Here is a 27,864-nt window from a genome sequence, read left to right as displayed (position 1 = left end):
CCAATCACAAGTCGTGCGTGCTCAGAGCGTTTTATGATGGGGCTATTTTGACGCCACCATTATCGCATACTGGTAAAATCACTTTCCAACTTGTCTTACTATAATATATACAGTGTTCAGAGTCACAATGCCCCAAATTTGTGGCTACCTGGTGCGAAGTTTGCTGGGGAGCACCAACAGCATCCTGAATATGATTGCTAGCAGGTTGATTACTGCAGGTATATGAATCACTGCTGTGATATTTAAAATGGATTGGAGCGGCAGTGATTCGCAAAAACTTTTATTTCAGTAATAAAGAAAGAAGCAATGTGTTTTTACTAACTCAAAATAATATGAGCCTTGATACCTGAAATATAGATATAATATAAATAAAATATAAATATACTACGACAATACACACATCGCCATCTAGCCCCAATAATGCGTAGCTTGTATTATGGGTACTAAGATAGCTGCTATATTTTTTTTATGAATATAATACACATAAATACTTATAATATACAGATAAATACCCAGGCATAGAAAAACATTAATGTTCGTCACGCAAACATTTTTTCCAGTTGTGGGAATCGAACCCACTGACTTAGGCGCAGAAAGCAAGGTCGCTGCCCACTGCGCCAACCGGCTGTCTAATATTATTACTACTAAGCGTACAAGCCATGCAATTAAATAGGTAACAAATGTAATTTTTTTATTAATCTCGCGAGTAAGTTATACCAGCATATTTCCGGGAATAATATTATTCTATAACCATTTCCGGGATGCAAGCTATATGTTTACCAAATTTCAATAAGATTAATTTAATAAGAAAAACATAATGAGCAAACAAACAAACTTTTTTCAAAAAATTAAAACCAATTGGTGCTTGATATAGTACGCTTTTAGACGAGTTACGCAAAAAATATAACTCTTTAACTGCCACGCGATGTATGTAGGCCGTACGTGGTATTTCATGAAAGCACCATTTAAGGCATAAGCCCACCAAATGCAGTACGACCTCGTAGCAAAAGAATCATCGAAACGATAGGAAAGATTCTGTATTTAACAGAGTATTTAGCAAAGATCAAAATTCTATGTAACTTGATAAGACAATTAAATTAAATGAATTTTAAACTTGTTATTTTAATTATTCCTCAAATTGCTGTTCTCTGTTACGTGTGTTTTAAGTAATTAAAATATTTCTTGCTTCAACGGTGAAGGAAAACATCGTGAGGAAACCTGCATACCCAAAAGTTCTCCATAATGATTTCAGAGGTGTATGAAGTCCACCAATCCGCACTGTGCCAGCGTGGCGGTCTGCTTAATGGCTTGATATGATGATGATGATTTTTGTCTCAAACATCTACAACAAATTATCAGATCTAAAAGCAATCCTTACTAATAAAAGTGTTTTTGTTTATATGTTTGTTTGTCGTCCTTCAACGCCGTAACTAAGCAACCAATAAACATGATATTTGGCATAGATTTGGTTAAAAGGACGATGAATATGTACTACGTAAACAAACGGTTCCCACGGTATATGTAAAAAAACGTAATAATACACAGACGAAGTTGTATTAGTGACACAAGAAAAAAAACGCCTTGCGCTATTGTTTTTTTTTATTTAAGTATAGTTATAATTGACGGACCAAGCCAACGGCACACTAGATGTTAAGTGGAAAACCATCGATCGCCCACAAACAAAGCAACACTTCGTATGGTATGTGTGGCACTTATGTTCGTGTATACACCGGAAACCACGTAATTCAGACTGTAATACAGCTCTCACACTATTTGACTATTTTTTTTTTGTTACAGGTAAATTACTACGTTTAGAAAGAGAGAGCAACATCAGTTCGTTACTTTGCGACTGGGTTTTGTGGAGTCAAAATAAAGTAAGAATCGATGGTAAGACTTGATATGCTTTTCCTGCATTAAAGGAAAGCGGTAATAGCCTAGTGGCAAGGACCTCGGGTTCACATTCGAGGGGCCGAGTTCGAATCCCAGCATCCCGCATCTATAACTTTTCTAAGCTACGTGCATTTAAGCAATTAAAACATTACTTGGTTTAACAGTGCAGGAAAACGTCGTGAGAAAACTTGCATTATTTATTTTTACTTTTTACTTGTACACCACATCATTCAGAAAAAGAAAGAATAAAGGAGGAGGAGCGATCTCTGCCAGGCAACCTTAGGATTAGGAAACCTACGCAGAAAAACGAAAAGGATTGCATTCCAGAGATTTCTTCATAATTTTCTTTATAAGGTATTTGAAGTCCACCAATCCGCACTAGGCCAGCGTGGTGGACTACGGCATAAACCCTTCTTATCCCGAATATAGTCCTGTGACCTGTAGCGGGCCGGTAATGCGTTGATAATGATGATGACAAATGTATAAAAAAAAAAAAATGCATTGCAGCATAATATCTACGCGAATATATAGTACGAAAATAATACGAACGACGCAAATATAATACGCAAATGTAGCGATCTTATAAGAGATCATCTCCCACATCTCTCGCTACGCAAACTCTTCTCATCTCTGTTGGAAAATCAGCCTTAGGGCACGGCGGGTATATTTTTTTATCCACAAATAAAAGAGAGCGGAGCGCTCACGTCGGCAGGTAAACAATAAACTGGTGATATTAAATCTGGGGATAAACGACTTTACAGGCGTCATTACATTGCTTATCCCTTCTGGGTACCTGCTGTTTTTGGGGCAAATTTCGTTAATAATGAAATTCCACTGGCCTACATTTAGTACTTTTTGAGTTTGTTTTTTTACGGTAGTAATCGATTGGGCAACCACATCGCGGGGCATGCAAAAAACATGTCTTACAAAGTGCCGCCCGGTGTGAATCAATCGGAGACTTAGATATTAAACCTCAGTTTCTTGGCGGCAGAAATACATATTTTGGCAGTACTTCCCCGGAGACAGAGCTACTGTCACAAAAAGCTCTATTTATTTATTTTCTTTTTTTTACTTATAAATCCGAAAAGTTCTTTTCGAATTCTATATCATATGCCTAACATTGTGTGGCTGATTGTAAATTGCACAATTTAAATTGACCATACCATACCATAATACCAGACCAGACCATACCATAATACCATGTACCTATACTTACAATCTGGCCATAAGGATATATTATGCTTTATTATATTCCGTAGAAGAAGTTAGAAGAAGAAGTAAAGTAAGTTCAAGTTCTACTAACGCTATTCTCTAATTTATGGTTATAATAGTTCTAAAGCCGAAGCTGAAATTATAAAGAATAGAATAAATTTAATGTGAAGTGCTTATAACAAAAAATATGGCTATTTATTTATTTAACATTATAAAGTACATAAAGCAGCCTTAAAGCAGAATTTTCATATTGTTGAGGTTTAGTTTTAATATCATATATTTTAGGACGTCAAGGTATATCATATAATATAAGCTAATCTTTTGAAATTAATACGATATGCTTCAAATATGATATTCTTGATTCTTTCAGTTCATGAGTCATTTGGTAAATATCCTTTAATCCACAAAAAAAACGTATTTCAATTAAATATAAAGTAGTAAGTATATAGGTACAGGATATTTTTTTTTCCAGTGCGGATATTTTAATATGTCAAACATGAACAAAAATTATGAATTTTTTTTTTTTTATGTTTTACTTAACGATACAGAAATTAACGTTTACAAAAGATTAGTCTCCGGAAAATATAATTATGGGCACCCTACAATAGCTCTCAGCTGTTTACTTGCGATCAACGTTCTCACACTCGATCCTATCGTCGCAGCGGTAATTCCATTATATAAAGCATTATGAAAACTTAAACAATTAAAATTGAAAAACCCATTGCTTACCCATGAATGCCACACATTACGATGTATTTTTTTTAACCCACTACAAGTTAGCCCATGACTGCAATCTCACCTGGTAGTGGGCTATTACTTATTTAGGTAGATAACTATTACGAGTAGCCATGATTTGCTTATTTTATGCTCGGACACGGTAAAAAAAAATGATAAATTTAGTGGAAATATGTTCTATTACCAATAAAGAACCACCAAAAAAATAAATCTTTTTACCCTAGGTGGGTGAGGTAGGGGATACGAGTTTGTAGAAAGTAGTATCATTTTCAAATTATATACATAAAAAAATTATTTTCCTTTTGTTCGCTTGTAGCTTACTTTCTGGCGACGGGTATAAGCACCACGCAAATTTGCTAGCATCTAGTAACATAATAAAAGACTTAGTTTTCAGATTAATATCCAGTGTTTACAATAACCATTTAAATAACATTAGAAAAATATCAGCCGTGGTACAGGCACAGACATAATCGCACCCCCGGGTTTTACGTAATATACGAGGAATTACACACATTCATAGATATACCGTTTATCAGTGACAGATGGGACATATCAACTAAAAGCATAAGCCAAGAAAAGAGGCCGATTGCCTAGTTTTTCTTGCAAGAAGAAGGAGTTATTATTCGTAACCAACGTACATAAACGATTGATTGTTTTAGTCACTATGGCCTTGCACTTGCGTTTAAAGGCGCACATGATAGACACTAATGATAAAATCTGATTGAACGAGAAGTTTAAGATAATGCTTTCTTCTTCCGGGTTTGAAATATTCAAATAATTAAAATAAAAACTAACCTTTATAAAGAACACAGGTTAGTTGTGATACGTATACAGCGGTAGGTACATAGACTTCGATACATAGGAATACATACACGTTACGACTGGATAATAATACGTAGCATACGCCATAGGCAAGCTTTTTATGTCTACAACATACATTACAAGCTTTTAAAACTGTATAGAACCGTTTGTTGGAAAAAATAAATACTTCTTATACAAATTAGCACGGTTTTGACGCATAATCGTACCGGATTGCTAAATTGCTTGATCAATGGGTGTTGCTAGTCGATTAGTAGCTAGTAGCAAAATTATACTATATACCAAACACGAGCCAGTTTTTAAATTTTTAAATATGTCCAGTAAAACTGCTGCTAAAATTAAAACCATTGTGCAGACCTAGTGGTACTCATGAAATCACGCCTAATATGATTTTTAATTTCACTGAAACATAATGTAACATTTACTTGAAATACAAGAAACCATTTTATAGAAAGAAAATCGATTTATTTCAGCGTCTCTGCGCACAGGATGCTAAATTCGAGAATTGCGAATAAATGCATAGTATCACAGCGTAAAAAAAAACAACTTGCACACAGTTACTTGCTATTTTAAAAGATGGCCTTTCTAGCCTTCGTGTGAATCTCTATGCACAGACCCAGATATTACAAGATCAGATTGCTTGTTTTTCCACGCTATTTGCTTAACGAGGTGTGGGGAGAGCAATTTTTTGGGCAATTTATTCTTGGAGGGAATTATTCACTCGTATATTACAATGGGATGGATTTATTGCCGAAACTCCGTACCTGGTCCCGTGGGTATTAAGGTGGGAACAAGTGGGTTTTTAAAAACTCCCTGGCGTAGCGTGTGTATTAATAGTGGAAGTTATTATCGGATAATCTGTACTGGGCTTGAACCAGCCAGGTTAATCACAGATTTTGTAATAAAAAACAAAAATTCATTTATATCATAATTTTTTTTATTCACGTTAGCCCTCAACTGCAATTTCATCTGGTGATAAGGAATAATGCAGTCTAAGATATTGTCGGTTAACCTTGCCCCTAATTGGTTTCCACATCATCACACCCGAATACGCGAAACCTAATGGGGAGTCTGCGTCAATTTGGTAGATTCATTACAAACAGACTGACTTGACGTTTCAAAAGTGCTTATAATCTGGGCCTACTTGAAATAAGTGAATTTTGAATTTTGAATTTTTTGAATGTTGCCACAGTAGCATCTTGGGAGCCCAACGTCAATCGGCCCGCAGTGCTAACTGCCCATTTTTACTCTTCCAGCGAAATCGGTAACTTTGGTTTAAAACTTGCACTAAGAGAATCGTGTACCCATTGTATTGTTAGAAACTGGAACTAACTTCATTTCAAGTTTTGTATTACCAGAGTTAGTATCTAATTAAACAAAAAGACCAAACAGCGAAAACTGCAAAACGTTTTTCCCACTTAGCTCACTTCCTATTACTTTGTGAACTTATCTCGGAACTGTACAGCCTTATACCTACTTCAAGTAACAAGTTAACTTAAAGTTTAATAAGAGAAGAAAACTAAAATTTTAAACTTACAAAACAATGGTTTCTAAAAATTTTACTTAAGTAAAGCTCATATGATATTGGATAGAAGTAGGCGTTACTTTGCGGAATTACATGTTATATTATAAAAATAAAGCTTAATTTGCTATACTACGTGAAAAGCAGGAGAATATATATGGTGAAATTCATTTATGCCAACCAGTCAACGGTTGCCATTTTTTATTGATATAGGAAATAGGTATTGTAATGGCAGGCATCTACCATCTACAATCCTAATATACAGGTCCTTGCAACAGTTTCTGCCATAATAAAGGTATATAGTTTCGATCAATTTTCCCATAACATCTGGCTATGTTGAGCGCATCTCGCTACGCAAGCTACAAACCATCCCTATCCCTATCCCTATCCCTACTAATATTATAAATGTCAATTTAAGTTTGTTACTTACGCTTTCACGCAAAAACTACTTAACCGATGCTCATGAAACTTTGTACACATATTCTTGCAAGTGTTAGAAGTAATATAGGATAATTTTTATCCCGACATCAAGCTCAGTTCAAGGGAGAGGGGATGAAAGTGTTTGACGATTTTACACCGTAACTCCGACAAATTATAACCGATTTAAATTATTATTTTTGTACTATAGAGTTTATAATATGTATTTAATTTTGCCAAATATTTGAGTAGATCTGATGAATGCGGTTGGAGATAGAGGTCATAACTCCTCAGCGGACAGCAGCAAATCCCTTATTTAAGGCTTAGTAGCGATACTGAATACTTTAATTTTTTTAGAACTTAAACTAAATTGAATGCCGCATCAAAAAACAAAATCAAACGCAAAAGAAGTCGCGGGCAATAGCTATCTAGCTATTTTATATATTTTGCCAGAGGGTTTAAACAATGTTTTAAAAACAGATAAACTGATATCTTTACTTTATGGTATATAAAATATCATAAAGTACCACACATAAGCTTCTTTATTACGACATAAATGTGCATCATAAAATAAAATATTTATTCATAAGTCTTTTGAAAAAAATATAAATATTTTCTGAAAAACATTCTTGTGCCAGATAGCACTGAAAACTAGCCCGCATGTGACCTACTTTTTCAGTCCGCGGGAAAAATTCTATAGCATAATTACAGCGTCGATGAATGGTGATGTCGCCATCAGTCATGAAACTAATTTTATTCATTCAGTTTTAGAGGGAGATATAAAAATATACAAAATTAGGTTTAGGAACATGACTACTCTTCTAACGTTCGCGAATATGTTTCGTTCATTAATGCCTGAGAAGAGTTTTTTTTATCAATGACTAAAAATCAACCGCTTTTGATAAAACTAAAACACCTTTTTATGGTGTGGGTTTGATATTTCATAGTAGTATAAGCTAATATAAAAATTAACTAAAAATAAAAAAAAACCCTCCACAAATAATTTACTCAAAGCCTTCACTTACTTCCATAAATCTAGGACAAATTTTTCCATCGATTTCCATCAAATATAGCTATTGTACACAGACACATCAAACGTTACTAACTTATCGTATTTGCGTGGTGGTGTTAAAAATTACAATCCATCTATCAATTTCAGTGTTAGCGGTTTTTTTTTATTCCACTACAAGTAAGCCCGTAACTACAATCTCACCGGGTGTTAAGTGACGATGCAGTCTAAGATAGCAGCGGACTAACCTGTTAGGGAGTATGATAGTCATACCCCTAATAAGTTTCTACGCGACATCGCACCGGAACACTAAATCGCTTAACGGCACGTCTATGTCGGTAGGGTAACTAGCCACGTCCAAAGCCTCCCACCATCAAATAAGGGTAATGGAAAACACCTGTTGTTTAACTGGCAGCCATACCCCTTAACAGCTTAGCTTTACAACCTTAGACTGTGGTGACGGCAGATCAGAATACAGTTGTCACTACCTCATCTTCCCGAATGAGGGTAGGAAGGGTGTGATAAAAACCTCTAAAGTAATAAAATGCAGAACGGGTTGCAGTGACCTCTGTGCTATTAAAACCCAAACACTACGATCAACAACCCGTCTGACCAGTTTGGTGATTATGGTTATTATAGCAGTAGCAGTGGATTATTTTAGGATAATGATTTTTTTTTAGTTATATATTTATTTATATTCTTATAACATCCTCGACAGCAGGGGAAGATAACAATTATATCCCCCGATTATATACCCTGACAAGGGATATAATTAACTTGCCCACCTGCTAAATCACAGGAACATGCAATAGGAGAAGTTTACCCCCGTTTGTTAATACTCAAATATTATTTGGATATTATTACCACTTGTGCGCCAGTGCTCTGAGAGTTGATAAAGCTGTGGGAGAAGACAAATTTATATCCTTTCCCGGGGGATATAATTGTCTCCTGTCCATGCCGTGGGGAATACTTAAACCTAATAATGCAGCTTTTAAAAAAAAATATACTTATACTATATCCAATGCTGTTACTTATTCCCGTAGCAAATAACACACATTGCGATCCTCGTGAGTTCACTCTGAGCGCAACAATACAAATAACATTAATCTGATATGACATTGAGGATGCGGAGGGCGCGCGTCATTGGTACCTCTTTTAATAAATTTGTCCGTCCGTACTTCCAGCAGTGACGGCCGTGGCCTCCGCCTCACATAACCCTCGGGAACACACAACCTTTCTTGTATTAGCACATCCGGATTGTGTGTCCTACCTCGCATTACCTCGCATACCTCCATACTCTCAGCACATTTTTTTTCTTTTTATAATTTATTTTTATCAGATGCACAAATGTAACATAAAAAAAATTCTCGCCAAATTGTTTAACCAGTTCGTTGGCAAGTTAGCGCCCGTCTAATATACATCTCACATGCACCTAAAGCTAGAATATAATAAAAACTATATCCAGTATGTATTATTCCTAGTTAACAAAATGTTAACGAAGACAAAGATTAAAACAAAAAGGCAAAACATTACTACTCAAGGCTTATTAAACAGTGAAGATATTTAAAGGAGTTCCTGAAAAATAATAAAAAACAGCTCATTTAGTTTGTTATTTGAATCAAATTATTTCATTAGTTCGCTTTGAAACTACGAATAATGTAAAAAATTATTATTATTTTTAGCGAAATATTTTCGTTACTCGTCCAATTCAATTACTAGAGATTAAATTTTTGGATCGACTGAATCGATTCTATATCGTCGATGTTATTTGCAAGTGCCAATCTCCCGTCAGTTCGCTAAAGGTTCGTTCTGGAATCTTTGTGAAAATTTCGAAAACAGTCGTTTCAGAGATCCTATCGCTGAAGACTACGGAGTGGAGTTAGAGTGAAAACAATGTAAATCAACGTCCAAAGTTTAGAAGTTTGAATATAAATCTTTCGATTTTAGCTTTAGGTAAGTTGTTGAGGTTTGGATGACGGTTTAGTTAAGGGGGCGATGACTTGTTCGTTACGAAGCTCTGTGTCTAGCCAAATTAGGGATTTAACGTCTTAAATACACTTGACGAATAATAGAACATTCAATCCAAACGTAACTAATGCCTGTTTTAACTAACGAGGGAAGACAATGCCGAAATAAGTAACGCTTATCTAAGGAGATTCCTTGGCGTACATCAACCGTTCACCAATAGTTAAACCTAAGAGTTGGTGAAACATTTTTTTCTGTAGAACTCGCCTTAATCACTAGGCATCCGATTAAATAAATTCATAGGTTCAGTAAAATCGGGTATTAGCCCGGTAACAGGTATTGGGCCGTGCTGGGTCTAACAATGTCTCTCTCCCAATACACTACGCAGCTTTTATTATGATGACTGTTATTAAAATGAATATAAAGCGAGTATTGTGGAACTTCCTACAAAAGACCTGTACGGAAGCTATGGTGATACGCTCGACCGTAACAATAAGAAAATCTTCCTCCAAGCGGGTGATCGTGCTCGGGGACCGAGCTCCGAATATTCATTTTTGGACGTTGTATATAGGCATTCTTCGTGAACTTCGCTAGCGCGATGCAGGATTTTTGTGGCGCCATCTAGTTCTGTAATGTGAAGACCGCTACAGACCTTTGTCTAGCAGTGGACGTCAATTGGTTGAAATGATCATGATGATGATTATGAAGCGAGAAGCAGAAACGGTGATAGCCCAGTGGGTAGGACTTCGACTTAACTTTCGGGGGGCACAGTTCGAATCCCAGAACGCCCTCTAAATTTAAATTATGTGCGTTTAAAGCAATTGATATATCACTTACTTTGCTTGCTTCATCGTGCGTGCCAGAGAGTTCTCCACAATGTTCTCAATGGCGTGCGGAGTCCTCCAATCCGCACTGGGCCAGCGTCGTGGACTACGACCTTAACCCCTTCTTATTCTTGAAGGAGACCTGTGCCCGGTAATGGGTTGATATAATGATTATGATGATATAAAGGCAAAAACAAAACCTCCCAATCAAATAGTCAAATAGCACAACGATTAGAAAGTATTATCATTGGTTACGAAACCAATACCGGAAGTCGTGTGAGTAAAGCAAATATGGCGGGCGGATGTGGGTCGTAAGTCACGCCACAGATCCCCCGGTCGACTTCCGGTGCTATTTGATTCACGACGTGACGACTCCGTAACGATCACGATTTGTTCGTATGCCTTTTGGGAATTTATTGCCTAAATTCGATTTATTACCACCTTACGTGTTAGTGCATGCGTTGATATCGGGGATTTCTTGCGTCAGTTTGATTTGAATTTGTGGATGTTTTGTTCGTCGGCAGTCCGTGTTACTGCCCCCGGTTTTCTGGAAGTTGATGATGAGTTTCCTTTTTTTTTTTTCATTTATAACATTTGTTACTCTTCGGTCTTTTAAATCACTATGCGAAAACCTTTTTTCGTTGCCTGGGTGTTTATTTATATATTTTAAGTATTTATGTATATTATTCATGAAAATATTCATCACTCATCTTAGTACCCATAACACAAACTACGCTTACTTTGGGGCTACAAAGCGTAGCATAGCTATTTAATTGTTTTTCAAGTGAAAACGAATGCTTCCATCGGAATTTTTATACAACCTAAACAAACGCGGATGAAACTGCTAATAATAAAATACATTTTCCTCGTAAAATGTATTATACCTTGTGTTTCTTCATAATACACTGAGACCTCCACCTTAATGTTTCAGCCACACTATAAAAACGTTTTGTTATAATACTCCTTCGTCATGCATGTAACTTATATAGATACATAGGTATCTATTCATTTTTATTATTCTCACGTCTGTATCTACGAGTAGCTACCATAATATTAGGTATATATATTTTCTAACCAATTAAAATATCATTTGCATCAATGGTGAAGGAAAACATTGTGAGGAAACCTGGATAGCCGCAACCGCATAAGTGCAAGCCTCGTAGCGGTCATTCACATTTAAAAAAAAATCCTCAAACAAAAACTCAAGTATTTTAAAATGAAATAACAAATAAAATTAATATCTTTATGTCTCACGCGAATTTATGAGACGAAATTTAGATAGCGCATGCGCGAATCTTGATTTTCCACATACTCTTGCATATAGAAAAAATAGTTTTTTATAAATTATAATTAAACGACAGTACTTAAAACGCTAATATTAACTAGGAATCAGCACAGTGCATTACTTCAAATAATAAAAAAAAAAAAAATCCGGTAAGCTAATAATTTTTTCGTCCAAATTCTCTGCCACATACACGGATCCGTAAACACAGACACACGGACGTCCAAGAATGATTAGTTTTATTATTATTTACTATATTGAACACGAATAATTGCTTATAAAATACATATCATATGTTGTAGACAGATTATTTAACTTGATGTTAGTGCACTCATATTATCCTGTAAGTGTTTTACTAATAAAAAAAATCATAATTTAAGTTTTGAATGATGTTTTTTTTACAACTAAATAACGAACTAATAATCGGCCTCTTATTACATAACTATCAGATGGTATGACAGTAAGTTTCTACGCTTTGCGTAAAAAAAATCTCAACATTGAGGAATGGCTATTACGTTTTTATGAAACAGTATATTATCTTTGTACAAAAAAATACATTAATGCCCTTTATACACGTCTGTATTATATTGTAATGTATGGAGCTCTTTTGTGAATAAAACATAATATATTACACGCGAAATATATTATGTAAATGCGCCCCACATTGGACTAAAAGAGCCCCGGCCTGTTTTAGCGCGCACACTTATAAATCAGGTTTATGTAAACGTTTTAGGGGTGGAAAGTTCAAGATATGTGGTATGAAGGATTTGAATAACGGCAGTTAAATGTACCGGATCGTTCGATATCATCTTTGTTATTCGTTGAGACTACATTAAGAGCTTATGGTAGCTTATGTGAGTGATTAGACTAATATCTTTCGTTTTAAGTACGCCAATGTACAAATCATTTACAACATTTTCAATTCAAATAATTCAAAATTCATTTATTTCAAGTAGGCCTAATATAAGCACTTTTGAAACGTCAAGTCTGTCTGTGTGTAGTGACTCTACCACCGGTTCGGAAGGCAGATTCTACCGAGAAGAAGCCGGCAAGAAACTCAGCAGTTGCTCTTTTCCAACATTAACAATTTACATTTTACATTTCAAAATTCATTTTTCTATCTTGTGAGAGATGAAAGCGGAGCCGGATGCTTCCAAGCAACCTTGTCATTAAGAAATTCATCAATTGTATAATAACCTCGTTGTAATAAATGTGTTTTAACACATTCTTTAAACTTATGCATTGGTAGGTCCAAAATTACCTTAGGAATCATATTATAAAAGCGTATATCTACTAGCTGTCTCCCGCGACTTCGTCCGCGTATGTTTTTGTTTTAAAGGATAAGTTTGCATTTGCAAACAAGCATTGCTTTGAAAAAATCGAGAATCGAGATCCAGCCATTACAGAGATTAGCCGGAACAAAGAGATAGACAAACAAAAATTGTAATTGTAAATGTTGTTTTGTTGTATGTAACGTATATATATTCATAAACATGTAGTAAAAACGTTATTTCAATATTACAAACAGACGCTCTAATTTTATTATATCTATAGATTAAGAAGTTGTCCGAGTAGTAAGGGCAGATCACAATCCAGTTCTCTCCACCCATCCTATTCCTACGGGTGCCGTACGAGGCAACTAAGAGTATATTATAGAGAACTGGGGGCAGCGTCATCTGTGTACTACTACCATCTACTGCGATCACCAACCAGTCTGCCAACCTTGGTGATTATGCGCAAAACCTCCATTTGGAAGAGGACTTTAGTCAACTAGCGGACTTTTACGGGCTAATCATGTTTAAGAAGTCAAGCAATTATATTGTTATTATGCTTCACAAGCTTCATTCTAGCGATTTTGGGTTTTACTTTTTGTAGCAACACTCTCTAGCTATCAGCCTTCACGTTATTCATAGTAGGGGAAAAACAATTTTTCGTATGGTATCACTAGGTATATTTTTCCCACCATCACTTAGACCCTACCATTAATCATTAACATTTTCGTGCTCAGCCTTCGCACGTTGCATTTTTTTTTAATGTTTTATCATTAAAATAATAGTGAAACTATATAATACACGATAGTCAAGAGGAAAACAAAGGCGAGGGAAGCGAGGATTCTTAGAAAAATAAGGAAACTGGAAGAAAACTTGTCGAACACACTGGCGAGGAAACGTATAATGCGTCTACCTTCTAGTAGTTCGAGTGACGATAATAATAGTAAGTCTATATTTTATATGATGTGAGTCTCCGTTTTTGGGATTCTTCCTTTATATTAACGCTCTGAAAGGGTATATAATCCATACATATGATGTGAGTCTCCGCTTTTGGGACTCTTCCTTCATAATTATCTTATTGAGAGAATAATATAGTTCTTGAACCATTAATTACTTATACAAAATGTAAAGCCCCTTTTATGCTTCGGGAGATAAAAAATAGAGTGTGTACAGATTACATTAACCGAACTTTGAGTAACACAGGCAATATCTCATCAAGCGTATTAACATAGCAAAAGCCGGAAGTTTGTTTACGAAAAAAAGCTCAAAAACTCGTGGAAAAAGCAGGTTTTGCGAACGACAAGCTCTCGAAGCGTACACGATAAAATCGTCAACAATCCTACGTTTTCACTCACTATAACCTCTGTTCTAATTGGAATAGAGTATAAAATGTTAGAGCAGAACTACTTGTATGATTTTGTAATAGGTTATGATATAAGGATGCTGTTTCAGTGCGAGCTAAAAATTACGGGGTTGAAAACTTTGTTAACGATATCATTGCCTTAGTAATTTTTCAAAAGTGGCACTATTCGTGGGTAGAAATTAAAATAAAGAAATGAGAAAATCCAAGCAGCCCGAAATATATTGCAAATTATGTGCATCACTCCCATCCAAATAATATACCGCTGCTTCTATCCCTTTTCTTCTTTGACATGAAATATAGATCACAAACCATAACTCTGCTGGTTATCAAAAGGCGTGTTTATAACTGAGACCTGAGATTGCTGAGAGTTTTGCTGATACCTACTCTTGTATGTATGTAATGCGTTCCATTAAATAATAGATTTATAAAATGCCGATATCTTGCTATCTCTTCCTCACAATATATGGGCACAGTAATTTTGGTATCGTCGACACAACCTTTTGTCTACACGATCCACAGTTACTTTGCGTCTAAGGCTGTGGGTTCGATTACCAGGACCAGAAATGTTTGAGTAATGAACATGAATGTTTTTCATACATAAAGTAAGTAACATACAAAAGTATATTATGCATAAAAATATACATCAGTCACCTTAGTACCCAAAACACAAGTAGCGCTTACTTTGGGGCTAGATGGCGATGTGTGTATTGTCGTAGTATATTTACCTGGTTTTATGAATTGTAGTAGCTGAAACGCAATCATTATTTTTTAGAACTACCCACGATCATATTTTCCGATCATATTTTGCTAGCTTTAAAAAACTGAACGATTAATACCGGTGTACGGATAAACCAGGTTGGATTTTTGTTACGCCGTAATAGATGTATTATTTCGTTTATTTAAAAACGTATAGTTTTCTTTGAAATCAATAAAATGTCTGTAATGTTTATAAATCCGTTAGTGCTGCCATCTCTGGAAAAAGTGCGAAAGAAATTAGTATCAATAACACAACTCGTTCTTTGTAAGAAAGCATCTAATAAAATAACTCAGATGCTTTTATGGTAATAACTAATATGGGAGAATCAAGTTTTCCGCTTTATGGCCGACTAGATAGGGTGTTTTCTTTGACTACGATAGTTTTATCTTGAAATAACTGGTCAAGATAGTATCAGGAATCGCATAAAGTAGGGTTCCCTAGACACAAAAAGATGCAACCGTACTTTGGGTACCAATTTTTCTGCATTTTCTGCAGACGATCTTAGACAGACGAAAAACGGAAATTTCGACTGATGGACATAATGTTTTAAAGTAAAATAGTAGGTAACTCATTGCTTTTTAATATAATTTATACTTAAATATTACTAATAAAGTATTGTCCATTACTCCAAATTTTCTGAACGCGAAAAATCTATGCCAGAAAACTTACAGTTTTGTTGTTTTAAATTACAAGAAATTATTTCAAACGAAGAAAAGAAGCTTTTCAGAAAAATGTTTTTGTTTCCGAGTTCTATATCGGAACAAAAAAAACCTCAATAATATTAATGTCGAAGTAGTTAAATAAAAATAGTTTTATGCATTGTTGAAAAAATGCATTTCGGCTATATTATTTACAAACTTATACCTTATATTAATATATGGGGTTAAAAAAAGGCTATGCTAGTACGCAAAACCCCTTTCAATATTGACAAAAACGTTTTAATATAAAAAAAAAAATATGATTAATTTTTATGAACGTAAAATGATTCAAAGGGTTTTTTATTTAACTACGTAACCCTAAAACGCTCTAGCTCGGAAAAATATTTGAATATTCGCTCGAAAGGGTTAACATATTATCGTGTTTTTCTATTAAATTTATCCTTTTTATATGCCTCTTCCTTAGGGAGTTTATGGAGTATATTTTAACACCGATGTGAAAATAATATTTCGTTTCCGTGTTAAGTGGGACTGATATTTTGTTTGAAGCCGTTTTATGCATGGAAAAAGTAATTGTAAATGTTTTTTTTTCTCTCTTTCTTCCCTTTGCTATCAATGAAATACTTGCCGAATATATAATTTTCAAATGCATATTAAAACCGGCGGAAATAAGCGCGCATCTCTTCGGCAATCGGGGGCTGAGTGCGTTGCCAGCTATGCGAAGGTCCACGTTTCACCAATGCAGAAAAAAATACTTGCCTTTTCGTCAGCCGCTACACAGTTATCTCTGACCGAGCTATTTACCCGGCCCAATGCCACTTTATTGACGGGACTTGGTGATTTTCCCGACCGTAACAATTGGAAGATCTTCGTCTGAGCTGGTGGTGTATGCAGAGGCAAGGCGAGGCAATCTTTGAAAGTTTAATACGTGACCCTCATTTGTGAAAACATCGATAGCGCGATGTAGGATCTTGCAGTGCCATCTAGTTGTGTAATGTAAAGTAATGCCATCGCCATAGATCCCGCTTCCATCTTTGCTACTTATATATATACTAGCGAACCCCAGCGCCATCTGTCGGGCTGATTTTTGAATGTAAACCATACAGGTTGCCACAAAACGCATACCAAAAAAATCATTCAAATCGGTCCAGCCCTTTAGGAGGAGTTCAGTGACATCAGACTTGAGTTGCTATGTAGGTCACCTATGCTATGAAAAAGGACATGGAGTGGCGGAAAGAAGTGCTATTGCCAACTAACCCGCATTGGAGCAGCGAGGTGGATCTATGACCAAGACCCTCTACTACAAGAGAAAACAAGAACATTTCCCTGACAGATTACGGCCACGATGTTCAATCTTCAGAGAGAAATTTCAACTACGCGGGAGATATTATAGTGAACAAGTGTGTGTAAACACAGTTGCAATCTCTATTCTCTCTCTCATAGGCTGATAAGACCGTAGCTCTGATACGACCGGAACGAGGTCAGCCGCCTTGACTGCTTAACATGGTCTCTGAGGCACGAAAGTGAATCACTGCCAATTTCCACACCAGAATGGTACTATGAATTTCTTGATAGAAAACCCAATAATATCGACCCCAAGACCTCGGTATTACAGTCGAGCATACTCGCTCTTTCGAAGTCTTTTATTTCAAAAACATCCATAAGGAAAAGAAATTGGCTCTGAAAGCTTGTACAATATAACATCGTAACAATTATGAATGCTCTTTTCTCCATACATTTTCCTCTCTCTCATTTAATGTACGCCTATTCACTCAGCAACATTTACCTAAGCACTTAGGGATACATTCTTGACGCTGGCTTTACAATGCTGCAATAAAAGCATTCATTACCCGTAACACGAGAAACTGGAGCCACGGTCGAACCGACATTATACTCGCAGGTAAGGCTGCTTAGAAAACACACGGGAGATAATAAAACGCGGCGTTGATCCCCATCGATGACCTGACGTCACTTATTTATACTGTCTATGAGGAAAATATAGGTATGTATATTACCAAAAAAAACGATTTGACTTTTGTATAAAAATCTTAATTTCGTGCGTTCTACTTCACTGATTGTTATAAATACTTTAATGTAGTTAGTTAATTTGTGAAATGTATATATACAATAAAAAAAGTATATTTATAAGCCTATAGACTACACTTGAATTATATTAAAATGTAGTTATTTTTTTAATAAAATTGATAAAAATTATTATAATAATTTATTTACTTAATTAATTTACACAAACTGTTTGTTTCGCTTGTGTTGTGTTGGCAGAGATTACTACTTTCTGAGTTTTTATTATTTTAGTATGCGTTGTTTATATTAAATAATAAAAGATTAAACTACTACACTACTACTACGACTACATTTTATTTATAAACGGTACCTTATCATCATTGAATGATTGTCTGAAACTGTAAAGTTTTATTAAAAGGTACTAAACTTTTTATGTAAAAGGTATGGCTTAGTTTCGACTTATTAATTTCTTCACAACCATGACCCAAGTCAAGTAATTGGATGGGTGACTAACCTCGGAGACCTGAATTTGCTCTAACTACAATCAACTCCAAATCAATATTCGTAACATAGGATTAGAGTTCGTCACATTATACCACCACACGCAATGGAACAGCCTGTCGGGAATCTCTTAAGAGCGAAGAAGTGCCAATATTGTGCCATTCATTGTCAATTTATAGTCTACATGGTACAAGTAACAACGTAAACGCAGCTAAACTTAGGCCGTATGTTTTCAAACAGCCTCCGTTTCACTCAGTGCTTTGGGACGAGAATGGACGGGACGTGTGGTAGGCTTTAATTACACTCTTAACGATCACCCATTACGGCTATGACCATACTGACTGTAGTTAATGTAAAGCCCGACTTTTGTTCAGTCTAACTTTTCAGCTAGCGAGCAATTGCAAGGTGTCTTTAGAAACTATGACTTTGAAACTCGCTAAACCGTACCGCCTTAGCTTACTGGGTACGATAGTATTTCATACGAGCTTTATTTAAATTGGACTTTCAGATTTCAGAAATCTATACTTATAATTAAACTTTAACTGGAAGATTTCTGTGCATTTGATATATTTTGAATCCGGGATGCATATATAATCGATACTGAGTCCAAAACAGATTTTAATTTATTTTTTGTCTGTCTGTCTGTCTGTCCGGACATCACGTGAAATCTACTGAACGGATACGAATACTTTTGATCCCGATAAACAATAAGTTTCCTCCGGGAAATGGGATAAAAATATTTATCAATTTTACTTCACAGCTCCGTTAAATTTAAACCGATTTTAATTATTCTTTTTTTATTCGAAAGTGTATACTATCAAGCATGTATTGTCTAATTTTAATCAAGATCTGATAAATATTGTAGGAGATAAAGGACATAACTCTTCACAAATAATAGCAAGTCGCAAGGCATATGAAACAACTGTTATAACCGATTTGGTGCAGACGAAGTTGCGCGGATCAGCTAGTCATAAAATAAAAATAAAAGTTTCTACCATCTTTTATATATTTCTTAATGACTTTGATCTTAGCTTTTATGATTTTCCTTCACTAAAGTATCGGTTTTGATTATATTATTACTTATATCAAAATACTTCAAGACTCAATAAAATAATCTATTTATAGCGTACTCAAATAACAATTTTCTTGCGATCCAGGCAGAAATTCAACTTAACCTTTTTTCCACTCGATCGAAAATTCAATAGCGTAACCTAATACCTGAGTAGAACTTATTTTGCACACGACACTAAACTTTTCATTATTATAAGAACGAGATTAAGGTTGTATTCTATTGTATAACTATATTATGTACGGAATAGTTTACATTCTTTTTTTTTTCGGATTGTATGTAGCTGATTAAAGCTAATGATTTTATAAGCGTAACGCGGGCTCGTTGGCGAGCCTCGGAATGAGGCTCTGCCAGAGACGGCTTGAACCCTATGGCTTAGGGAAGCGAAGGGATCGTCGGCCTGAGGACGCCTCATTTGAGGCCGAACCTCAGCTCAGCCAATCATTGGTGTGCCGGGGTTTCAGACGGTTGTGACTAAACCAACTGGGTCCTATTAAAGATCTCTCCATAAGGTTTCATAATTTCTTAAGTAATACTGGCACATGATCATCCAGAGGTTAAGACCCCAACTTTGTTGTCTCAAAAAATCTCATGACTTTTAGAGCGTCAGAAGCAACGAGTTCACAAGAACAGATTTCTTTAAATGGCATAATAATAGGATCTCGATAACCAGATCCTTTTATCAACATCATGTCTCCTTCACCTCATCCTTCCATCCATCCTTTCCGTTAAACGGCAAAGTGGATTCACTATGTATCACTCACTTATGGTAGCATTATCTCTTACTGAAATAATGGTAGTTGTGAGCCCCAACTCACGCATCACAACGGTGGACCCGAGCTTGGACTAGAAACAAGTTGTGTTCGATCCGGGCACGTAATTTACCGTCAAGTATAACTGCCGCCAATCAGTATTACTGCAATGCTGTGTGACCGGAGTCTGATAGTCTTGGTGGCATGCTCTTCGAGGCACGGGGTTGATCACCGCCAATTTCAAACCTTCAGGCTTGTACGGGACTGACGTGGGCAAAGAACCTAGTTCCTCGCCATCTGTATCTGCAAGGAGCTAAATTTATATTAGAGTTACCACTTTTTATTCTTCACTAGCTGTTGCCCGCGACGTCGTCTGCGTTTGATTTTTATTTTTGATGAGGCATTTAATTTAGTTGTAGTTCTAAAAAAATTTAAAGTATTCAGTATCGCTAAGCCTTAAATGAGGGGTTTGCTGCTGTCCGCTGAGGAGTTCTATCCTCAATCTCCAACCACATTAATCAGATCTACACATATTATACCTCTATAGTACAAAAATAATTATGTAAATCGGTTATAATTGGTCGGAGTATGGTGTAATATCGTCAAACACTTTCATCCCCTCTTCCAAAGGAACCGAGCTTAATGTCGGGATAAAAAGTATTCTATATTACTTCTAACACTGCCAAGAATATGTGTACAAAGTTTCATAAGGATCGGTTAAGTAGTTTTTGCGTGAAAGCGTAACAAACAAACTTACATTCACATTTATAATTTATAATATTACTAGGGATTAGGAGGGATAGGGATTACAACTATCATGCTGTATACGAGCAGAGTAGATACCTTTGCTTGTTAAATATTTTGACTTTTAGCGGTCCCTCATTGTAATTTATGTATTACTAAGGTGTTTTACCAGAGCAAGCTCCATCAATCACTCTGACTTGTCTTCACAATTTGGTCTCGAGTCTTGACTAGGAGCAAGGATTTCCGAGCTCAGACGAAAGTTAGAAATTAATTTAGAAAATGTTACCGAAATTCCGATTACCCTTAAGCTAGAAAAGATCTCTGCGTCGTGTCATCCATATCACATACCTTCGAAAAACACATGTTTTTAAAATTATTGTTATTATTGTCTAGATTAATCCTTAAAATGACTCGTCCAATGATTTGATGTATTACTATCGTAGTCTCAACAAGTTTTAGTAGGAATTTCTCAGGCAAATAGAGTATTGTAGGCATTGGGCCACTAATTTTTCTTTCAATAAATAAAATTTTCGTTAGTGCCTATCGTAAGTCGTTACTTTTCTCTCAGTTACCTTAAGTACTCGTATCTTCACAATTAATAATTTAAGAAAAAACATGTACCGGAAATTTGCTGCAAACAAACTTAACCACTATTTCTGTTTTTTTAATATTTTATTTCTGTTTTTTTACACATTGATTGACTTCTGAAACACAACAAATTGCAATAGCAGACTTTGAGCCCATGGTGAAAAAATAAGACTGTCAGTTGACATGTTCTTCTACAAAATTCCTAAGGGAAACATGGAATGAATGTTTGCATAATATGGACATGGAACACTAACAGTCCCCCGCGACTTCAATTGCGTAAATATAAATACAAATTATTATTAATATTTACTCTATATTCTACGACCCGATTCTATAGACTACGACGATTTATTCTATATCTACGTTTTTCGGCTATTATTATGCCAGAATCGTGATATAAGGTAGCATATATCTACACTCGAGAATTGGGGTATCAAATTCAAAATAATTTGTTTAAGAAAGCCCCTCTACTAAGTTTCATCGATATCAATTGAAGAATAACGGACTTTCATACAAGCTTTAACACCCTATAAGTACCTTCTTTGGGGTGGAATTATTAAATTTTCCTTTCTTAGTGTGTATTAACGTTTTAAAGGAAACCCACTGTTTAAATTTCAGGATTCCAAGCCCAACTACTTTTTTAAACTAAACACTGTTGGTTTATCTGAGTTATTAATTATTTTAAATAACCAAACATGCGTCTTGCTACAACCAGACATGAAAGGCTGCCTCGCTTCGCCATTGGCCGTCCATCATATTTTATTATCCCCACATTTATATACTGCCGTAAACCAAACATTTGTACACGTTGCGTTTTTGTATGAATTTATTGCCCTTGCATGTTTCGTTCAGTTATTTTATTGAGACATCATGATGTAAAGGGAATAATGGTTTATTTTTTATATTCTACGTCTTTTGACGGCATTATTTTGGATAAAAGCAGGCGCTATTTTGCGGAAGTCCATGATATACTTATTATAAATAAATAAAATTAATATACTAGGACAATACTCATATCGCCATCTAGCCCGAAAATAAGCGTAGCTAGTGTTATGGTACTAAAATGACTGTTGAATATTTTTATGAATAATATACATAAATACAGACAAACACCCAGACACTGAAAAACATTCATGTTCATCACACAAACATGTTCAGTTGTGGGAATCGGACCTACGGCCATGGACTCAGAAAGCAGGGTCGCTGCCCACTGCGCCAGTCGGCCGCTTAGCTTAATTAGCTTATTTTGCTATATTCCGCGAAAAGCATAAGAATCTATATGGTTTCATTTAAAATTTCTTGAATCGTTATACTTTCTACTCCTACGCACGTTTCGCACCGACAACGCAGCGTCCTCAGGAGATGTTGACTTTATAATTAATAATTGTTAGGTTAACTTAACTGGCCTAACCTGAGAATAACGTTATGTAGAAAAAATATGTAGAACATATTATGATATTATCAAGGCAAAATACATAGATCGAACCGTTGTTATTGTGTTAGTATCTCTAAGAGTATATGTACAATTGCCTGAACCAATAATTTTGAAGTCCTTAGATATATTATGAGTTGAATATAACTGCCTGCTGCTATTGTATTATATTACATATTGAATTTATGTTGCAATCATCATTAATGTCTTTGTTCACAGCTTATAAGCTGACAAAAATTTATTAGATTAAGGTTACGTTCACATTATATCAATACAACAACAAAAACAAGAATTAGGATACAACAAATATACATAAATTGACTAACAGAATTTTTATGTTGGAAGTACTTTATTTAGCATATTTAAATACAATAATTATAGACATAAAACATAATAATTTATACAAAAAAGTATATATTCTAATGACAATGTGAGATGGTGATAACAAAAAGACCACCCGGCTAAGTTTGTTGTGGGCTTCTTCTTAGACCAGGGCGCGATTGGAACCCTCGTAGTTTTAAGTTTACGATTGTAGTTATCGCCATCACTACTCACTGCTATGTACACATTTTGTATATAATAACGCATCAAAAGTGCCATCTATGTGCCTATTTGAATAAAGAAATATTTGACTTGACTTGACTTGACTGTAGTAGTGGTAAGATATGTGGACATTACATATAAAGGTATAATATATAAAAAAATATAAAATTGTATTGTACAAACTTTCATGGCTTTCAGTGTTTAGATAAAAGTTACTCCTATACATTATTCATCTGGCCTACTACAGACACTTTATTACCTCTAATACCTACTTGTGTATTAATAACAGAAAAATACGTAGCGGACGTAGCGACTCGACGTTCTATATATAACGGGCGCGTGCCGACAAAACAACGCACGGAATCGCACGACAGACGTCTGCGTGCACGCACGTTCTTTTAAGACCAAGATATAAACCGTACAGATGCTCGTATTTTAATTTCTTATTGGCGAAATATTTAATGACTGTTATTAGTAATGATCAGCAGAATAGCAAAGTATTTGTATAAAGATTAACTAAGAATCTTATATGGATTGTCATTAAATGTGAAAATAGTGAAAGTGTTTTTGGTGTCAGGAATTAACGATTAAAACCTCTGAGATGAAAATGGATTGGTGTGTGTTTTCAGTGGTTTCGATTTGTACTGTGCATTGTGCGGTGTTGTAGTGAAATGTTCTCCGGCTTCAAGTTGGCGAAACAGAAGGGGAAAGAAGAGGTATACTGCTACAGGAGTGTTAAATCTAAACCTCCAAGAACGCCGTCTTTGTCACGTAAACAACAACGACGTAAGTTGGCAAAACAATATATGGGACTTTGAGAAAATTACAACTTAATTTATTCAATTTTGAAACGACAAACGGTTTTTAGTTAGTCTATCACCAGTTTTGAATGAAGATTCTTCTGAGATGGCGCTGGCAAGTAACTGAGCGTTTGCTCTCTTCCACTATCAACATTGCAACTTATAATAATATTATTGAGTTATCATTTAATATTATAAAAAAACATCACGAAACAAGTTTTAATGCAGATCATATACACTTATACTGAGATACTAGTGTAAGTGTATATGTAGTCTTTAGTCACGTGACTCTAATTGAATCTATCTCGAAATAAGTTTAAAAAAAACGACCAAGTGCGAGTTGAACTCACGCACGAAGGGTTCCGCTATCTATAAAAACGGCAAAAAAATCTGTTGCATGGAAGCCCCCTTAAATATTCATTTTATTCTATTTTCGACGGCCGAGTGGCGCAGTGGGCAGCCACCCTGCTTTCTGAGTCCAAGGTCGTGGGTTCAATTCCCACAACTGGAAAATGTTTGTGTGATGAACATGAATGTTTTTCAGTGTCTGGGTGTTTATCTGTATATTATAAGTATTTATGTGTATTATATTCGTAAAAAATATTCATCAGCTATCTCAGTACCCATAACACAAGCTACGTTTTTAGGGGCTAGATGGCGATGTGTGTATTGTCGTATTTTTTATGTAGTCATAGTTGACGGACCCAAAACCATCGCCTATAAACAGAGCAAAATTTCACAGGGCATGCAAGGAGCACATCCTGCAACATGTGGCCTTGTGTCCATCAACTTGAGGCGTAGGTGTTAAGCCTCATGTGCTAGTAATTACACCGGTAACCGAACCGGAACACAGCATTGCAACAATGCTGCTTAACGGCAGAAGTGAACATAGCTATGGTACTATGCCCGGATTAGCTCTATCTCAAAAAACTCTAGCACTACTAAACATTTCTCACTAAGTATTTGATGTAATGGAGGCAACAGTAATACATTAACTGTGAAACTTTCAACTGTCTTATTGTAACAGTTCATGATATACAGCCAGGTGACAGACGCACAGACGGACAGACAGAAGGCGGAATCTTACTCCCATTTTATCGTATGGGTACGGAACCCTAAAATTCTACAAACGATATTATTGTCTATCATTGATAGACAATAATATAGTTTTTTACCACCATTTAAATAATATCATTTTTTTACTACAATTATCGTTTTTTTGAACCAGTTTTTTTATTTACCTGACCAATGCCAAGGTCATTGGTCAGGTAAATTAAAAAACTGGCAAACATAACAAACATAGCAAACATAAATTAACTCCTTTTTGGACAGTTGTGTAAAAATAAGGGAGTTAGAGAAGTGAAAAAGAATTGTTAAATAACGTGCAGTTACCTACACTGCGTTGAAATACTAAATAATATTGAAACTGGTAAGACAAGGTAACAAAACAAACGGGATTAGGTTAAGTTAGGTTACAAAAGATTTAATGCTACAGAAGCGTGAACCCCACGCCGCCAAGGACCGCTTTGTCGCTGAAACATCAAAGACGGCAAGAAAGTTGGCAGGGTAAACATGGGCTAATGAGCTGGTCTACGAACTTCAGATTAGACGGCTTGTTAATGGGATGTGCCGAATGATGTAGTTAGTCTCGACTCTCGGTTTATATTAGGACACTGTTGTATCCGTCATTTCGCGAAGTTAAGTATATTTATGTATTATTTAACTCTTTATTTGTATACCACTTTAATGTTGGGAAATAAAAGAAGAATAGAAATACAAAGATATATTTATTTATTGAAGTGAAACTTTTTTAGGCGCGACTTGGGAGTAAATCAGATTTTTTTCTGACGGAAGTAACGCTTACGTCAGACCTCTGTGTAGTTTCCGCTATTTAAAAATGATGTATGTTAGGTAGCTATTGCTAAATATCATTATCAATTAGGATTATATATTTTCCAACGGATCAATTGTGATTAGCAAAGTGAAGAAAATTTTTACAGTTTTAAAAATAATAATTTAAGTTGCAAAGTTTTTTGAAAATCTCTAAATATACTTGTTTATTTATTATTTTTGTAATAAATAATAAAAGTTTTACTTCAATAGTGCGTAAAGGTTACACCCACACACTTTTTTAAATTAATTTAAATATTGCAACTGCAAATATTTAATAAATCTTCACAAATTATTAAGATGAAAGTAGAACATACTTTGAAACTAATTTTGGACTAGTACTGAGAAAAAATAAATTCAAAAGTATCGAATATCCGACAATTTTTAGAACCACCCGCGAATCGAACTCAGTTCGTAGCCCAGCCGGACATACTAACCACTAGACTTACGAGGCAGTCGACTGATCACTGTGAGAGCGTTCCAATAGATCTACAATTCCGTTACGTTCAAGAAACGTTTAGTTCCTGGGGATATAAATAGTTTGTATTTGTAAACAACTCGTTTTATTGGGCCACCACGTGCCTCCAACCGTCCCAGTGGTAAAATGATTGAGACAAGGGTTCTCAAATGATTGATGTGTTGTCCTCATAACATGAAAAAGTGTGCGACGTAAAAAAATAAAATATTGAAGAAAATTATATAGGGCAACACTTATTCACACAAAACTGTAAATATAAATGACTTTAACCCCCTATTTTTTTTACAATAAAACAGACTTCATTTACACTATTTTTTTTTCTTGCAGGTCTTCTATGTGAAGAATCTAACCGTTATTTTAAGTGTAAACATCGTTTTGAAAATACTTAAAAATATAATATAAAAACATACATTCATAAAGAATATCTCTTTTTATTTAATTTGTTTTTATTAATTTCAACATAACTTTTGTTTTTTTCTATTTAAAACATATGAGTATTGACAGCCGATTGGCGCAGTGGGCAGCGACCTTAAGTGCCTTCGAGTCCAAGGCTGTGGATTCTATTCCCACAAAATGGAAAATGAATGTGTGATGAACATGAATGTTTTTCAGTGTCTGCGTGCTCATATATATTATAAGCATTTTCGTATATTATTCATAAAAATATTCATCAATCATCAATCATAGAACCTATAACCTACGCTTACTTTAGGGCTAGATGGCGATGTGTATATTGTTGTAGTATATTTATTAAATATAAATAATACTTCAATTTGGTTCACTAAGACAAGCAACAAAAAAGAAAGTATTTATACACTCTTTTTTTGTTATAAAATAATACAAAATCCCAAAAATACGTACATACAATACAAAATGCAAAATATTTGTTCGCATAAGAACCATACTTGTTCATTTATATCAATCAGAGTCATAAAGAAAATTCCATTCGAGAGTTTCTAAAAAAAACATACATTTAAAAATACATTTTTAAATAATTTACATAAAAGTATCTTCTGACATCAAAAGGGTTGGAAACCCTTGATCTAATGTTTAAAGCAGTTGTAACATGGTTGCTACTGTACTGAACGTAAATCACCGGAAGCGAGTACAATCTGGCATGTGTAGACATGTTGAGGTACATAGGAAGCATTAAATAACTGAGGGTTTATTATTAAGTCGCTTGTGTACTCTATAAAGTTAAATACGAACATAATGATTTATTCACTTTTGTGTGTATTGTTTAATGTGGACGTAAACGAAAAAAGACTCAAATTAAGCTTATTTTTTCAAGATAAACTCTTGTAGATAAACCTTGTGTTTTAA

The 27,864-nt window shown here is 35.1% G+C and overlaps 1 protein-coding gene across 1 annotated transcript in view; it reads left to right on the top strand.

Moving 5' to 3' along the window:
- Positions 1–23,766: 23,766 nt before the first annotated feature.
- Positions 23,767–27,864, top strand: part of LOC120625655 (glutamate receptor-interacting protein 1) — a 101,825-nt gene continuing 97,727 nt past the window's right edge. The window contains exon 1 of the mRNA XM_039892758.1: positions 23,767–24,159. Coding sequence (XP_039748692.1) covers positions 24,045–24,159 — 115 coding nt within the window. The 5' untranslated portion in view covers positions 23,767–24,044. The remainder of the gene's footprint in view (positions 24,160–27,864) is intronic.

The sequence above is a fragment of the Pararge aegeria genome, chromosome 8, assembly GCF_905163445.1.
Source record: "Pararge aegeria chromosome 8, ilParAegt1.1, whole genome shotgun sequence".
NCBI classification, from domain to species: Eukaryota; Metazoa; Arthropoda; class Insecta; order Lepidoptera; family Nymphalidae; genus Pararge; species Pararge aegeria.
The sequence above is the reverse complement of the archived record's forward strand: the minus strand, read 5'-3'. Positions and strand labels throughout refer to the sequence as shown.